Genomic DNA, 18,139 nt, shown 5'->3' on the forward strand with positions numbered 1-18,139 from the left:
TTTCGGGAATGGCATGCAGTTATTAAAGACGAGTAGGCCTAGACATCATTTTTTGCCTGACAATCACCAAACGCCTATCTGGACCCGAGAACCATTTCTTCAAAGTAAGTTACTACATATAGTGCAGTTTGTAACATTCTTTATGAAATTAGCTTTAAAATGATGTGCTATGTAGTAAGCTTTGAAATTACAGATGCATGTCCATTTAAAAGTGGTTAAATTCATGAAAAGTTGATGATTGCACTATTATAAACTAAAGAAAATATACATTTACATTAAGTTCTGTACATTTTTATGTTTACATTTTGAAAGTACTCCTATTAAAGGACTAAAATGCCAAAACATCTCAAAATTGATAAGTAGATGCAAAAACGTAATTTCAGCCTGTGGTGCCTGGCCTTAAGTCATTAATTCAATCATTTGGTAAGCCATGAGGGAAGGCAAGCTGCAGACATGGATTTTGAATTGTATTGCACAGTCCAATGGAACAGAGTAAATATGTATTATAACATCATAGATTTAGCCGGTTGTATCTTGTGGAATAGACACTGTTTGGAATGCGGTGTTAACCAATCAGCATTCAGGATTTAGACCTCCCCTCGATGTACAATAGTGCAATAATACATCTAAAAATAGAGGTGGTCAACAAATAACACTGACCGTGACAACTGAAATTATTCTAAACTTGTTTGACTATATTAAAGCATACCGTTTTGTCAAATGCTATTTAGTCAAACAATACTGCTCTTCATTTCTAATATACAGTACCAATCATAAATTTGGACACACCTACTCATTCCAGGGTTTTTCTTTATTTTTATATTTACTTTACTACACTGCTCAAAAAAATAAAGAGAACACTTAAACAACACAATGTAACTCCAAGTCAATCACACTTCTGTGAAATCAAACTGTCCACTTAGGAAGCAACACTGATTGACAAAACATTTCACATGCTGTTGTGCAAATGGAATAGACAACAGGTGGAAAATATAGGCAATTAGCAAGACACCCCCAATAAAGGAGTGGTTCTGCAGGTGGGGACCACAGACCACTTCTCAGTTCCTATGCTTCCTGGCTGATGATTTGGTCACTTTTGAATGCTGGTGGTGCTTTCGCTCTAGTGGTAGCATGAGACGGAGTCTACAACCCACACAAGTGGCTCAGGTAGTGCAGCTCATCCAGGATGGCACATCAATGCGAGCTGTGGCAAGAAGGTTTGCTGTGTCTGTCAGCGTAGTGTCCAGAGCATGGAGGCGCTACCAGGAGACAGGCCAGTACATCAGGAGACGTGGAGGAGGCCGTAGGAGGGCAACAACCCAGCAGCAGGACCACTACCTCCGCCTTTGTGCAAGGAGGAGCACTGCCAGAGCCCTGCAAAATGACCTCCAGCAGGCCACAAATGTGCATGTGTCTGCTCAAACGGTCAGAAACAGACTCCATGAGGGTGGTATGAGGGCCCGATGTCCACAGGTGGGGGTTGTGCTTACAGCCCAACACCGTTCAGGACGTTTGGCATTTGCCAGAGAACACCAAGATTGGTAAATTCGCCACTGGCGCCCTGTGCTCTTCACAGATGAAAGCAGGTTCACACTGAGCACGTGACAGACGTAACAGAGTCTGGAGATGCCGTGGAGAACGTTCTGCTGCCTGCAACATCCTCCAGCATGACCGATTTGGCGGTGGGTCAGTCATGGTGTGGGGTGGCATTTCTTTGGGGGGCCTCCATGTGCTCGCCAGAGGTAGCCTGACTGCCATTAGGTACCGAGATGAGATCCTCAGACCCCTTGTGAGACCATATGCTGGTGCGGTTGGCCCTGGGTTCCTCCTAATGCAAGACAATGCTAGACCTCATGTGGCTGGAGTGTGTCAGCAGTTCCTGCAAGAGGAAGGCATTGATGCTATGGACTGGCCCTCCCGTTCCCCAGACCTGAATCCAATTGAGCACATCTGGGACATCATGTCTCGCTCCATCCACCAACGCCACGTTGCACCACAGACTGTCCAGGAGTTAGCGGATGCTTTAATCCAGGTCTGGGAGGAGATCCCTCAGGAGACCATCCGCCACCTCATCAGGAGCATGCCCAGGCGTTGTAGGGAGGTTATACAGGCACGTGGAGGCCACACACACTACTGAGCCTCATTTTGACTTGTTTTAAGGACATTACATCAAAGTTGGATCAGCCTGTAGTGTGGTTTTCCACTAATTTTGAGTGTGACTCCAAATCCAGACCTCCATGGGTTGATACATTTGATTTCCATTGATAATTTTTGTGTGATTTTGTTGTCAGCACATTCAACTATGTAAAGAAAAAAGTATTTAATAAGAATATTTCATTCATTCAGATCTAGGATGTGTTATTTTAGTGTTCTCTTTATTTTTTTGAGCAGTGTATAATAGTGAAAACATCAAAAATATGAAATGACACATGGAATCATGTAGTAACCAAAAAAGAGTTTAAACAAATCAAAATAACATGTATTTGAGATTCTTCAAAGTAGCCACCATTTGCCTTGATGACAGCTTTGCACACTCTTGTCATTCTCTCAACCAACTTCATGAGGTAGTCACCTAGAATGCATTTCAATTAACAGGTGTGCCTTGTTAATTTGTGGAATTTCTTTCCTTCTTAATGCATTTGAGCCAATCAGTTGTGTTGTGACAAGGTAGGGGTGGTATACAGAAGAGAGCCCTATTTTATCTGAGTTTGAATACCCATATTAACATACAGTATGCTCCATACTTAATGAGTACATTCTGCCTATTATATACTATTAGTTCATTTTAGTATACTGTAAACGAATGGTATCCTTTCAGTTGAGCGTACTAACGCTTCGCCTATTTCCCGGAAGTTGATGCTGTTGCTATAAAATCTCTTCTTTGTTAGCATAACAAATGACTAGCTAGACATTTTACGATTTTGGGTGTGTTTGTAAATTCAATCTGGAGTGCCCTCAGAGTGCGCTCTCGGTTTTCGTAAATCCAGAGCATTGTCAGATTGTCCGTTCGTGAATTCAGGACATTATGATCTCGGCGCAACCACTGGACGCTCGAGCTGAGCAGTGGGGTTGATCTGAGCGTTCTTACCTCACAACGGCAGTCTAGCACCCAAGCTAACTGGCTAACGTTGGCTAGCTTGCTAGCTACTTCCAGACACAAATGACAGAACACCTCACTCTGACCATTTTACTCACCCTAGCAGAGCTGGTTAAGCTGTTTTCATGTTAACCAGAGCGTTGATGACTGTTTCTCTGCTGCTGGCAACAATTGAATTACGCTTTTTTTGCCAACGTTTACTTACCTGTGTTGAGTGTTCATAAATTCAAGTTATTTTGCGCTCTGCCACACTCAGAGGAGAGATCTCTGAAATCAGAGTAGATAGACAGAATGAACAATATCCATTGAGAACGCACATTGACTATACCACTTAGCTAAAAAGGACGTGAATAATCAAGTCAATAAACTTTGAGTAGTTAGTTAGATTATACTTAATATACTGCCTGGCAAGTTCGATGTAATAGTAACCAACTAACGTTAGGTAACGAACAATAGCTAACATACCGGTACATACTGCTGTAATGCTATGCGTTTTGTATGGATAGCATAGCTAGCAAATTGTCAGCCAACAGAACGTGTAACGTAACTTTTTGGAAGTCATTACTTTATTACATTGCTTAAAATGTTCTTAACATTTGTCATAATTAGTTAAAGCAATGAATTTGTATCTGCTGTCGTTGGACTTCTGCTGCATATTTTCTGCCATTTTCTTAAATCTGAAAATGTTGTGAAGCCCATTTTCTTAAGAATTGCATTATGGGTCCTAAAAGCACGGAAATAGTGTCCACTGCTTGTATACTTCGTATTTTGACTAATTTAGTACGACATCCGGGAACTTTTGGCATACTAACCATATATATACTATGACCAATAAACATACTACATACTCAATTTACTTCACAAATAGTACACTTAGTGCAGTAAGTATGAGTATTTGAACACAGATTTGGTAAAAGACCAAGTCCATATTCTGGCAAGAACAGCTCAAATAAGCAAAGAGAAATGACAGTCCATCATTACTTTAAGACATGAAGGTCAGTCAATCTGGAAAATTTCAAGAACTTTGAACGTTTATTCAAGTGCAATGACCCAACACACCTCCAGGCTGTGATGGGGCTATTTCATCAAGACTGTTGGAAAAGCATTCCAGGTTAAGCTGGTTGATAGAATACCAAGAGTGTGCAAGCTGTCATCAAGGCAAAGGGTGGCTACTTTGAAGAATCTCAAATATAAAATATATTTTGATTTGTTTAACACTATTTTGGTTACTACGTGATTCCATAAGCATAAAAAAATTCCAATGTACTGCTTAACAAAACTCTCTCACACACACACAGTCTATCATATTACCTTCTAATTCGGGTTTATCCAGTTTATCGTACAAAGATGCTGGCCTGTCCCTGTCCCATTTATGACTTTGAGACACAATTGTTCTCTCAATGAATATGTGTGTGTGTGTGTGTGTGTGTGTGTGTGTGTGTGTGTGTGTGTGTGTGTGTGTGTGTGATTTTTGTTATGCAGTACATTGGAATTTTTAGACAAATAGAATGGACGGTATCCCAGCTAACAATGAAAATGTGCCCGCTTCAATACCAGACCTGGTTTGTCTAATCATGCTCACAGACAGTGTCGAGTTTGGTTGTGGATGGGGTTGTGTGGTCTATGACGAACAAAGCACTAGACAGAACCGAAGTCGTTGTATGAAATCCACTGTCTGTGTGTGGTTGAGTTGGTGAATTTCCATCCGGGGATATCGGTGTCAGGATGCTGTCTTTTGGCACAGTTGTGTATGTAATTGTAATATGTTCACTGTAGCTCCACCTCAAACTGTATTTTCTACAATTAATAAGTATTCCATACTTTGACTGGCAATGTAGCTTAATTTACTATTTTTGTGTCAATCATCGAAAAATATTTATTATTTCATATTTTGCCTTTGTTATCCAATTAAAGGCCTATACCTATTAAAATAATGTAAAATGCGCACATTAAACATTATACGAAAATGTGGTTTTAAGCATATAAGCTTATACTTAACAAAACCTTACCCATAGACCGAAACAGAACCATATACGTGGTATATTGATTGTTTTATTTCAATTAGTTACAGTATTTTGGTTTTAGCTTAGCCTATGTGTCTATTAGTCCCTCAAGAAATGTATGTTTTTTTTTTGAATTTCTAAAAACGTGAATGCAGTCTTATCACTTGATATATAGGTTATGTCTAAGCTAAGTAAAAGAGTAACAGCATGTTGTTAATTACTATGTTTCCATATGAAATCAACATTTACACCGCCATATAGGCAGGCTTACTGTAAGCTTGGACATATGGCTTAGGCTACCGGAAGGCCTAAGTATGCGCGCTGTTCCATTGTCTGCGTAATTGTTTATTGACAGACCTCCGTTTATGATATCCAAAATGTCCCCATCTTTTATTCATGCACTCAAGTGTCCTTGTAAATGTAGGTTAGAATAGGCCTACAAGATGAAATATTTAAAGGCATCTAAATATTTCAAACCAGCACCCTGTCACTCATCTTCACAATAAGGCCTACTGTTTTCCATCGACTGTGCCCTATCTGGAGGCCCTATAGTTAGGCTTATTCACCGATAATTAGCCTATTTTTTTATTTGTATAATTAACCTGTATTTAACGAAAGGAACCCATTGATACCATGGTCTCGTTTCCAATGGTGCCTTGAGAAAAACAGTTCAAGCAATGTGAGCAACACATTTAAGCATGATCACTACAAGTAAATTACATTACATTAATTACATTACATTAAAAAGGGCAGTAGAAACTAATATAACTAACTAATAACTAATAGTCAATCAAAACAGGTGCAGTTTTCATTGGTCACGTTTTTTTTAAATCAGAGAGCTAAATTCACATTTCTGGGCCAATGAATCAAGTTTTAGAGTGAAAGGTAGGTCATTCCAGGACTGAGGGGCATAGGGACTGAAATCAGTTTTTACTAACTCTGAGGAGACCCGTGGAACCTCTAGTACCAACCAGTCTTGAGAGTGAGTCTTATATTTACTATATTTACTATACCTATGTGGGATCATGAATAGTGACCCCTTTAATCGTCTTAATCCGTCTACTGCTCTCATATAGCCTCTAGAGTATGTATATCTGGTTACTTTGCAACAGCACACTGATAGTATAGGCTAAATGCCTACTTGATGACAAATGTGCTAATGCTTTCTTTATTCAAACCAACTTCTGTGTTTGATTACTATTACAATACTACGATAAAACATGTATAGATGTTTGAAAATTCGAAATATATTTAAACTATGTCCATTCTGCAAAATTCTGCAAAAAAAACAAAACATTTTGGAGGTATGTCTGTGAATGATGGAGAAGCTATGGCACGCAGTATGAGAATGAACAGCTTCACGCGCAGAATGAAGACAGTTTCATAAACGCGCTCTATGAGCCTCCCATAATTCATGCAAAAAAAGCCCGAAGGGATCTCTCTCTCTCTCTCTCCCTCTCTGTGTGTGTTTTCCGTCAGAATGAATTTTACCACTGTAGTCAGCCACGAAATAATCTGACCCGACACTTAAAACCATCTGCGCTATCTATCCGCCTTCTTATTTACTAAATCATCCCGTGCACAAAACGTAGTGTATCTGATACTAAACCCGAGTAGCCCGGCAGTGACACGACAGTTTTATACGCAAACACATTCCGTTTTTTTCCTGCAGTGTTTAGTAAATCACGTCTCGTTGATGGGTAGTGTGCACTGTGTAAATAAGAAACCAATGTAGCAGCAGGGATTTTATTAGACGAAACAGATGTGAATAAAATGTGACAGCGTATCAAATAAAGACTATTATATGTCGATCAATGTACGTTATCAGTAGGACCGAATTTGAAGTGAATCAATCAAATTGTTTTTGCATAAAAACCTAGACTGAACATCGCATAATAAAGCCATATTTCTGATTATCAAATGAATCGAACAATTCTAGAGCGTGGATGAATGGGCTAGATTTTCAGTCTGCATTAACCACAGCACCATTCAAGAGGATGCATCGCTATTGTAGTCTCAGAACATTCGTTCTCTGTTGTTTTTATTCGTCATTTTCAGAATTTAAAAAACGGTATGCTTTATGATAATATCTGTCATGCCTGCTGCTTGGATGTTATTTTCCAATGAGAGGTAAGCGTTTGTTAAATGTATTGCGTTTTATTTGGCTCGTCGCTTTTCTTCTTCACAGCTATGACTTACAAAGTAGAGGATGTAGGAAAACATGGAATCCAATTAAAGGTTTGAAGACAAAAAGCTAAGGTCAAAATGTTTACATTCTAAGGCGCTGTCGAGCACTGGGAGGTGCTGAAATCCCTTAGTGGCCCTTTCCGCGTGATTGGTAAACTTGACAGTTACTGACGGGCATCCATGGCAACCACGAAACCAATCTGCCAAGTCCAATAGAAAATCAGCAGATGGGCTGACTGTCTTTTCCCTGTTCAAAATGTATCTCGGTTTTAGTTTTTTTATACCTCTTGTACTTTCAACCTACGAAGTTCACCAGCCGATCGCTGCAGTAGCCAGTCAGAGGGCATAGTTCCTCAGTGTTTTTAACCGTTGATCTGTTCACTTTAGGATTGCCTTTTTGCCTGAGAGAGCGAGAGGGAGAGAGGATAAGCGCGAGAGGGGAGCGTGTGATAGAGAGAGACGGAGAGGAAACGAGAAGCCTCCATGTTTCAGCTGCCTATCTTAAATTTTAGCCCCCAGCAGGTTGCGGGGGTTTGCGAGACCCTGGAAGAGAGCGGGGACATTGAGCGCCTAGGTCGCTTCCTCTGGTCTCTGCCCGTTGCCCCGGCAGCCTGCGAAGTCCTCAACAAGAATGAGTCGGTGCTTAGGGCGCGGGCAATCGTGGCCTACCACACCGGGAATTTCCGAGAACTTTACCACATCCTGGAGAACCACAAGTTCACCAAAGAGTCTCACACTAAACTACAGGCCCTGTGGCTGGAGGCGCATTACCAAGAGGCAGAGAAGCTGCGGGGCCGCCCGCTAGGGCCTGTGGACAAATACAGGGTGCGGAAGAAGTTCCCTCTGCCCAGAACGATATGGGACGGAGAGCAAAAGACCCACTGCTTCAAGGAGAGAACCCGACATTTGCTACGCGAATGGTACTTGCAGGACCCTTACCCGAACCCGAGCAAAAAAAGGGAGCTCGCACAGGCTACTGGACTTACTCCCACACAAGTCGGAAACTGGTTCAAAAATCGTAGACAAAGGGATAGAGCGGCGGCTGCGAAAAATAGGTATGTATGCTGCAGTCTGTAGCTTACCTTTGTATTTTATCAAAGATGGTCTGAAGTTGTTTCAACATTTATTGTAATCTTTTTAACAAAAACAACCCTGCATTGCGAATTAATCGCAGTCAGCCTATGCACTTGCATTTGTTTCAATGCGAGCAATTATTCGGGCAAAATTTTTAATCGAATTATTTGAATTAAGTTATGTTGTTTCGAGTAAACATTGAAATAGAGCTGTCTATAATATATCAATAGGCTACCCTATAGTTCAGTTACCTTTGTTCATAAATAATATTTACGGAAATGACACCATAAACGCTGTAGCCTATTGAAATGAAGTAAAATGTATGACAAACTCCACTATGAGACTTGCCCTTGTCATTTTCATTGCAAAGTTGACTATATAGATTTGCCAGTAATGTGTATTTACAGTGTAAATACAATCACAGAGTTTCCCAAATTGACCATTATCTATGGTAGCCTATATCCTTCCCAGTAGCAAAACAGCTTAAGCATATAGGGCTATAGGTCAATGTCTCAATAATTCCGTTCAGATTATCTGTCTTTTTCCACAATGCATTTTGCATGTATTGACAGCTGTCTGTGTAGGCCCAAGTCTTTAAACCTAATTTAACACAAACATGCAATATGTCTGAAACATTTTGTATTATGGATGTTGCTTAATGAAAGACAGAAACACAGGAGCCATACGTTATTATTTGTTCAATCATGTATAATGAAATTTGTGTTGATCAACTCATGAAGGTAGCAGGTGTATTGAATACATCTGAATTGTTTCCTTTAAGAAGATATTAGAATTACAAGGCTAGTCTGTCTATCTATAAAATGTGCTCAATCCATAAAATGGGCTGGGGTTACTGTGTGTTGCTTGTGTTTGTGTGTTTACTAGCATAAAATTGCATTGTTGGGCTCCTAGCCTGGCACTTGTGCATCGGATTGCTAGGCCTCAGCAATAACTATGTTTCAATAAAGGATTACTTTGACAGAACATATTCGTATTGGATTGTGGTTAATTCCAGTTTTCCCTCAACGTCTGTCTTTTATCCAGGCTACAGCAAGGGTTGTCCCAAGGCTCGGTTCGGTCTTTGGCTGATGATGATGGAACCGTCGATCGACTCGGTCCCGCCTCCAGCCCCGAGGCAAGTTTGTCGAGCAAAGCCGCCACCTCGGCTATCTCTATCACTTCCAGCGACAGCGAATGTGACATCTAATGGAGCACAAAGCAGTCGAGAGGAGGAAGAGGATAAATTGACAGTATAAAAATGAAGGAGATGCTGAAAAACAATCTAACATAAAAACAGTCATAGTGCCTGCGTTTGAATTGAAAGAAACTGTTCTTCTTTGATGACTGCCAAAACACGAGGGTTCTAACGGAATGCCCTGTCTTAAAGCTATAGGCTACTTTCATTTTTTTTTTTCGTTTTCCACTATGGATGACTGAAGCTAATGCCAGCTGAAAGAAAATGTAAAGAAAAAACATATTCATATTCACGATCCTTTTTAGGGATGACTAATAAACCAATGCCTCAAGTTGAAACTCAAAATAAATAAAAAATAAGGAAAAAAGGAGAAGACATTCGAGCGCCTAACCTGCTATTTTCTGTGGGTATTTCATGTTGAAAAGACGCTGTAATATTTTTACTTTACTTTTAAAGTTGTATAAATAATGTTTATTTACTTATTTAAATGATAGGCGCTATTATAATTTGATATTTTTTTGCTTGGTGTTTTTATGTTTACCTTGTCCACAGGTGAACCCGTTGAGCATGTGCGCTTTAGTGAACATGTGTTTCAGTAAAAAGACAAAAAAGTAGCCTAAAGAAACTTAATAAAATTATTGTTGATCAAAAGAACAAAACATCAGTATTTTTATTCACAGATATTGAGAATGGTGTTTGCAGATATTGTATTACCCGATTATTAGCCTACTTGATATTATTATCGAGTAACGCCTAATTTGGCATGATACTTTAGATTATATTTTAGGGGTTTGGGACGATATTTAGAATATGATATATGTGTGAGAGAATATTTCAAATATCGTCCTATGACAGGTGTGGTGCATCCTACTGTATTATGTTGTGCCTCTGCTTTGGCCTGATGGAGTGGTCTATATATCTGAGAATTTAGACATGTCAATAAGTAGGCTGCTTAACTACCAAATATCTTGATATGTGTGTGGACTCTGAGTAAGAAAATTAGTTTTATTCTTTATAATGCCACACTTTATAGTGAGTGCCCTGACAGGTCCTCGGCGTAATTTGCCAACATGCCTCGCGTCATGTAATGTGGCATGACAGCGAGAGGTCAGAGAAAGGCCGTAAAACAAAACGGGATGATCTCCGAGTCCCGGAGTAAAAACAAATAGCCATACACAACACCAGAATATGAACTGTGCTCTGGATGACTGATGAGTAGTAGCCTATAAAAATAGCTATTGGCCATTTTATTATTTTAAATCAAAGATCATTTTAAAACCTGTTACATTTAATTTAGATAGGCTATAGGCATCGATTTCTGGGTGATATGCTAAAACATTTTCTAGAATTGAATCTGCATGAAAAGTGACAGGTTCGACCGTTGATCTGAACCATATTTCCTTTATCGTATAATTAATGTCAGCTAGCCTAATGTCTGCCACGACTAGGCCTATGGCGATGTTCTTATGAGAGTCTGCAAGGTTGATAGCTTACAACATATTTCATGTTTCAGGTATTTGAGTAAAGTCTGTTATTTATATTTGGTTATTAATGGTTCAGTTAAACACTTAACGTGTTTAGGAGGTATAGGCAGAAATGCTTGAAGCAGACCATGTTACGGTAGGCTAAAAAACGCAATGGCTGTGAAACATGTGGTTGTTTGATGTTATGATCAGACGTGATGCCGTTATTATTTTGTAATAGGGTTTGACCTAACCGTCTATAGATAGGCCCTTAAGTGTTTTTGTTATTGTTGTTTTTTTGCATTACGGTTTAGACTAGTATTTAAAAAGGTTACCACTAGCACACATCCCTGCCTATGATGAATATATGCCAAATAATGTTCTATTGGAACGTAAAGACGAGGGTAAACCGTGCATACACCTGAGGTTAAACTGTCTGTTCCCTCTTTATACGCGCTAACAGGATGTCAGCCCAAATGAGCAACGAAAATGAGAAATAGGCCAGTGTTTTTTCAATGGCTCCAGAGTTCTGGTTTTGGACAAACACCTGGATTTTCATCCAATTTGCAATTAATTACAGTAGCCAGTGAAAGAGACAAGATGTATTCCTCGAAACGTCTTTCAGCTGGAACAACACATAAATGCAGTGTTTCGGGTTTTGGATAAAAAGAGAGAGGAAGCAAGCGAGGGGAAGAAAGGGGGGGCCTTGCGTTTCTTTCAAATCATGGGGACAAAATGGCTGAATATTTCCGTTTCTATTGAAAATCAGGGCAACTAGGGGACACACATGAAAAAGTATTTTTAGCAGTGTATAAAGTTGTCAGCGGTAATCAGCACTAATGATGCGGTCTACGGTCCCCGAGCAAATGAAGGGGCGCTCCCAATGTTTTGTGAGGGGAAGCAACACGAGTTTGTACCTCTTCAAAGAATGAACTGCTGTCATGGTAAAGTCTGCCAGCCTGGGTACGGAAGTCAGCATTTTTGTTTAGCGTGTGTGTTCTGGGGCAGCTGCTGCAATGTGAATTCGCAAGTAGGACGATTAAAAGGATTTAGCCTAATTATCAATTTATTGACTTTTCTGACTGACTTGTACGTTTGCAACAGTCATAACACGTTAATTGTGCTCCAATAAACATGACGAACATTTTGAATAATTAAGAAAATATGATATAATATGTTGGATATCAACCACTGAATCGGGCGAAATTCATTGACTATTTTTCCTTAGACCTTCAGCACTTTTATATATTGGTAACATGGTATCTTCTTGATTTTTGTGTCGTTTGTAATCTATATATAAAAATGAAAGCAGATGGGACCCAATTTCAATGTTTGTGTCAACCATAATTTGAAAGAAGGTTCTCTTTCTCTTGAACTCCAATCCCTCTATGCTGTTGAGTCTTTATGATCGAATCTGTCATAGCAGTTCAGCAGTGATACACAACGTGGTGCGAGCTCGTGTCAGCACTGACAGTAGGCTATGGCTACGTGGGCTATTTCTCCTGCAGCAGTTACATGATATTATCTTGCTATTTACCACATTAGTCTGTATTTCTACACGCTTGTCTTGAACTGATTCGTAATGATCACTAATCAATGTTAGTTTATCACAGGGTTATTTTATGCATATTTCTTCCAACGGTGATAGTAGTCTCTACAATTTCTATTTTGATTGGTTTAATCTCTGGCATATTTTTCTCCACTCTGCCTCTTGATGTTTATATTAAATCCCCTGGTTTTAGGCGTATTTTTTATTTAACAGGCTCTGCTATAGCCTAGGTATGGTCCTGTGAAAAACATATTCAAATATATGTATTATTATTATTATCACCTGTAGTAGGCCCTTTTCGTAAAACAGACTTAATAGCCTAACTTGCCATAGAGTAGACCATTCACCTCTTGCCTGAGTTTTTCCTGTTTTCCCTAAAGCGGATGAGGTCATTAAATTACGTAGAAACATAAGTGCATTTAAGAGCTTGTCCTCCTCCTTAATTAGCAAAGCTCTCAATGAGGACCCCACACTGCTCCATCCCTTTCCCATAAACACTCTGTCCCGTCTCCCCACAATGTGCTAATTTGATTTGACCACTTTCTTGATGTCGTCTCTGCAATGACTGTCGTTCAAAACGTTATATATCTTGGTTTGTTCTTCTTAGCTTGAATTTCACAATTTCATGGATTCTTCTCTATCTTTGTTTTATTGGTGTAGTAGGCCTATTATTGTTGGCTATATCGTCGGCCAGGGCCACACCAACTTTACTGCTCGTTCGTTCAGCAAGAACAGAACATTCACTCACTGGAAACACTCAGCTATCAATATTCGTATTAAAATTAATAAGAATCCTGAATATATTTTATACTCTAGAAATGGCTTGTCTGTAAGTCAGTTATGTTCGTTCGCGTTTGTGTTGCATGTGTTTTATTGAAGTCAAATACTGTACTTTCTTCACTGGAACATTGTCTCTTTCATAAATGAAGTTCACAGAATGACTATAGTGAAGGTCTATTTACCATGTATTCACGTTAATAAACATTTTACATTAAGAAATTGCATGGAAGCATGCGTTTCACAGTAGGCTCCCAGAGAATGCCACGGATGACCTCTGGTGGTGATATTGGGTGGTAGCCTACTCTACTGCTTACTGGAGTGGAGAGACGCCGCTTGTCATGGTAGCCTACTTATTTACAATCACACAACCTAATCATTTAAAATTAAAATGGTTCCATTGTGTTAGAATGCATTATGATTTTCGAAAGCTATTTTTCTGGAATGCCTCCAAGCTCTAATAAAACGTACATAGCCTAATATCCTCCGCATAACCTGTTGTTTTATGTTTCATAAAACATCTCCAAACTGAAGTCAGCCTGAAGACTGGCTTTTTTCTGCATGCATGCACTTTTTTTTCTTTAGGGCTCCCGAGTGGCACAGCGGTCTAAGGCACTGCATCTCAACGCTAGAGGCGTCACTACAGACACCCTGGTTCGAATCTAGGCTGTATCACAACTGGCCGTTATTGGGAGTCTCATTGGTCGGCGCTCCATTGGCCTAGCGTCGTCCGGGTTTGGCCGGTGTATAAATAAGAATTTGTTCTTCACTGACTAGCCTAGTTAAATAAAGGTAAAAATGAAAAAAATATACGTTTACACCAGCAAAAACAATTAAAAAAAATACAAAGAAGCAACGGGTTTCACTTAGTTGTTCACAGTATGTGACATAGTCCCACCCTAACCTTTTGTCTAATCGTCTTGCACCGCACCCCTCTGGCAAGAGGCAGTCAACGGCAATTATGATGATGTGTAGGCCTCATAGAATTCGGGAGACGCGTTTCAGCACCATGGACAGGGAGGTCACCGCGTTTCAGCACCATGGACAGGGAGGCCACTGCGTTTCAGCACCATGGACAGGGAGTGCAACCGGGAGGGCACCCGGTAGGGCACCCATGCACCCATGGACATTTCCGAGATACATAGTTCTGACTAGCACATGAACGTGGCATATAGCAGGGGTGCTACAATTTTTGGGCATGTATAGCAGGGGTGCTCTAACTTTTGTGCTTGGTGGGCCTAGGCGATGGGCCTCGGGCCGAACAAATATACATAATTTAAACAATAAGGTAAACAATAGCTTTTTCGGATCTTTAAAAGAAAAGTAATCCTAAAATGACACTTCAAACATTAATCAAATGGTAGCCATATAACTTGACCCCTAACAACACAGTCTGATTACCAGTATTAAATATGTATTAAAACTTGTTTAACCTTTATTTAACCAGGAAGTGCTCATTGAGATTTAAAATCTCTTTTTCAAGAGCACCTGGCCAAGATAGGCAGCACCAAGTCATTACAAAAATGACAGACAAACAACTACAAGTAATCTAGTGAAAACCATAGAATTCACAAGAGTAAAACAAAATCAAAAACTTTTACCATTGTATCATAGAAACTGCAACCAAGTTTCTATGTTTATAAGACTAATAACTTTTTCCAGCTTTAAAGTAAGTTTCCTGCAATTCTACATATTTTGCTATAAGGCGTGGAGAACATTTTGCACTTTTAAAGCATGTTTAATGCAATCTACTCATTATGCCAACGGTTGGAGTAAAATTGTTGCAGTTTTAATGCTATTTTGCCTGCAGTTCTACATATTTTGCCATGACTTATGCCATGTGCATATGATATCTGAATGAGAGTGACTAACAAAATCAATGGGGGTCCCTGGGCCCATGCCCTGGGTCCCCAGTCAGTAATTCGGCCAGGATTACTACAAGGTTTAGATAGCTGGCTAGATTAACTTAACTAGAAATGTATAAAATGTTATCTGGCATGGGCTAATTGATTGACTGTCAGTGACTGACATAACAAGAGGAAAACTGCTGAGGCACTACCATATTTAAAGTAGCATGTTGTGTTTTTTTTACTATGCTATCTCTCAACTGGGATGGCCTCCCGGAGTAAAAACAAATACACAACACCTCACTCAGAAAAAAAGGTTCCGTAGGCTATAAAACCACAGTAAGTGTATCTCACTGGGCACAGACATCAATTCAACAACGCAATTTCATTGAGATGAAGTGGAAACATCATTGATTCAACCAGTGTCTGCCCAGAGGGATGATTTTATTAGCTAGCATTTAGTTTGCAGCAGCCCAGGTTTGTATGAACCTTGCTGTTTGCCACTCTGACCTCGGCAACAATGTTGCAAAATAGGAATTCGATCTCCCCCTGCCATAGTGAGAGCTAGTCATTTTTCTGACCAGGCGAATTCATGCAGTAGGATAGTTAATATGGATATAAATGTCAATGCAAAACAGCTAAAACAAATTAAAGGTAGCTAGTTAGAGGTCATTTCTGAGTTTGACTTGCCTGTCTTATCTTTTGTTAGCTGTTGTTGGCAAAAATCCTCAAGAGGTTCTATGTAGAACCCCAAGTTTTTCTAAGAGTGGGCCTACAGATTATGACATGTGCACTGGCTGATGGATGAGTATAGAAATACATGTTGTCCTACATTTTAATTTTAACCATTGTTGTGTATTTCAAATTAAAGATGATTTTATAGCCTAAGCATCACATTTAATTTAGATTAAATCATTAAAGCATTGATTTCTGGGTGATAGACTAAAACATTTACTAAAATGTTATCTGCATGGTAGGCAATAGGCTGTTCGATCATGGTTTAATTTATCATAGAATGAATGTTTGATAGATAGCCTAATGTCTGCCACAATTAGCCTTTGACCGATTCTCTTATGAGAGGCTACAATGTTTATCTGACAGAATACAGTGTGTTAGTATCAATCAGAAAGTATTATTGTCTGGCAACAGCATAATGGGGGTCCCACAGGGATCCATCTTAGAGCCTTTACTCTTTAGCTTATATATAAATTACTTGCCTCATGTGTGTCATGGTGTTGATTTACAAATGTATGCAGATGATACTGTTATATATACACATGCCACAACTGCAGAAGAAGTTGCATCTAAACTAAGTGAAGCTATGGCAGTTCGCAGCAGTCAAGTCTTAGTTTAAATATGAACTAAACTGTTGGTATGTCTTTCTCCAGAAGGAGACATCATGTAACTTTTCCTGACATCTTTATTAAGGCAGAATTTAAATACAAAAAGTATTTCTTAATATACATACCTGGGTGTGTTATTGGACTCTAAACAGACTTTTAAAAATAATGTTAAGAAGTTGGTCAATACTGTGAAATTTAACTTTAGACATATAAGAAACTGCCTTAACACTAATTATGCTATGGTTTATGTCTCAAATTGGTCACAACCAGGAGATATGACAATCAAAATATTGCAATCTCTGTACAAGCGTGGATAAAGCTGCTTTTTAAATGGTTACGTCGACTTGCTCCACAACCCTTAAGTAGTCAAGTGACTACTCTATAATCTATAGGGTCACATTCTAAGGGAGCAGTGAATGGCAACTGTAGAGTTTCAGTGTGAAGAATAGCACTTGCCCAGTCTGCATTTTCTTTAAAAGCTGTTCACCACTTGAACCAACTACAGAAAACTTAAAACATGTGGCTATAGTGTTCGTGAGTTCACACAAAAAAAGTTAAAAAGTGGTTTAAGGAACAGCAGGGTTGTAGCCACTTATTAACCTTTTTTGTTGCTGTTTGTAGGTTACTACTATTTGATTGTTTATATTTTATACTATTTAACTGTTTGTATTTATTGTATTTTATTTTCCATTATTAAAAAAATAAATAATAATGATAATGTTGAACTTCTTGCTTCTGTTATTTTAAAGCCAACATGGGGACTGTTTTTTGTTGTTGTATTTTGTTGTTTTGTTGTTGTTGTGGGTGGAAAATGTGTGATGTTAAATGTTTAATATTATTTATAATTTCTGAGTTGTCCACTCAATTGTTATTGTAGTCCTCCATGGGATTGCATTGATATACATGTGTACTTAGCGCAACCACGAGGAAGAGGCATTCAGAGTGTTAATGTGTCCGTGGCCATTGGAAGAAGCCCAGAGAAAAAACAGAGAAGCTAGCTCTCCGTGTCTCCTAATTCTTTATCCTGTTTCCTGGTTTGTATGCATGGTTACGTTTTCAAAATCTAGAGATAACACGTTTAACTAAACTGTGTTGAGTTTTCTGGTCAATTTTAATTCAAAATTATTTAATTGTTTTGTCTGAGTGGAAACAAATGAGATTTTCCTATTCACATGAATGTAACCAAGGTAAGTATTCAAGCTAACTTTTGTATTCAAGTCAATGAGAACAAGATGGCATTTCGTAACATTTTTTATTCCCATTATAAATGTTTTGGCTTTTAAATGGTTTTATTTATTTTTACAAACGATGGCTCATATTGAGTGGGTTTACATGGGTACATATTAACCACGCGATAACTAGCTATTTTTAGCTTCTGTTATTATTAGCTGTCCATTGGTTTTTGTTGCTTTTAATATACAGGCTTAAGGGTATTTTCATGTATTTGAAAAATGTGTGAATGTGTTTGCTTTTGGAATAGATGTAAATAGACACTTTTCTACAAAGAGATGATTTTGAATTAGGACTGTCAGCTTTAATCAGTTAACTCAGTTAACTTTTTGTAATTTTAGTGCACTCATTTTTTAAATCGTGATTAATGACAT

General features: G+C 38.9%; 1 protein-coding gene across 1 annotated transcript; it reads left to right on the plus strand.

Moving 5' to 3' along the window:
• The first annotated feature begins 7,439 nt into the window (after positions 1-7,439).
• Positions 7,440-15,748, plus strand: six6a (SIX homeobox 6a). Its single transcript, XM_021584955.2, has 2 exons — positions 7,440-8,342; positions 9,406-15,748. Exons 1-2 carry the CDS (start codon positions 7,771-7,773, stop codon positions 9,566-9,568), a joined length of 735 nt encoding a protein of 244 aa, XP_021440630.1. The 5' UTR covers positions 7,440-7,770; the 3' UTR covers positions 9,569-15,748.
• Positions 15,749-18,139: the final 2,391 nt, after the last annotated feature.

Source organism: Oncorhynchus mykiss, chromosome 25, assembly GCF_013265735.2.
Source record: "Oncorhynchus mykiss isolate Arlee chromosome 25, USDA_OmykA_1.1, whole genome shotgun sequence".
NCBI classification, from domain to species: Eukaryota; Metazoa; Chordata; class Actinopteri; order Salmoniformes; family Salmonidae; genus Oncorhynchus; species Oncorhynchus mykiss.

What these genes read in the sequence shown, in the direction of transcription:
- six6a (XM_021584955.2), top strand. Translation starts at nt 7,771, where the DNA reads ATGTTTCAGCTGCCTATCTTAAATTTTAGCCCCCAGCAGGTTGCGGGG. An exon ending in GCGGCGGCTGCGAAAAATAG is followed by an intron (nt 8,343 to 9,405) that starts GTATGTATGCTG and finishes TCTTTTATCCAG; the next exon opens with GCTACAGCAAGGGTTGTCCC.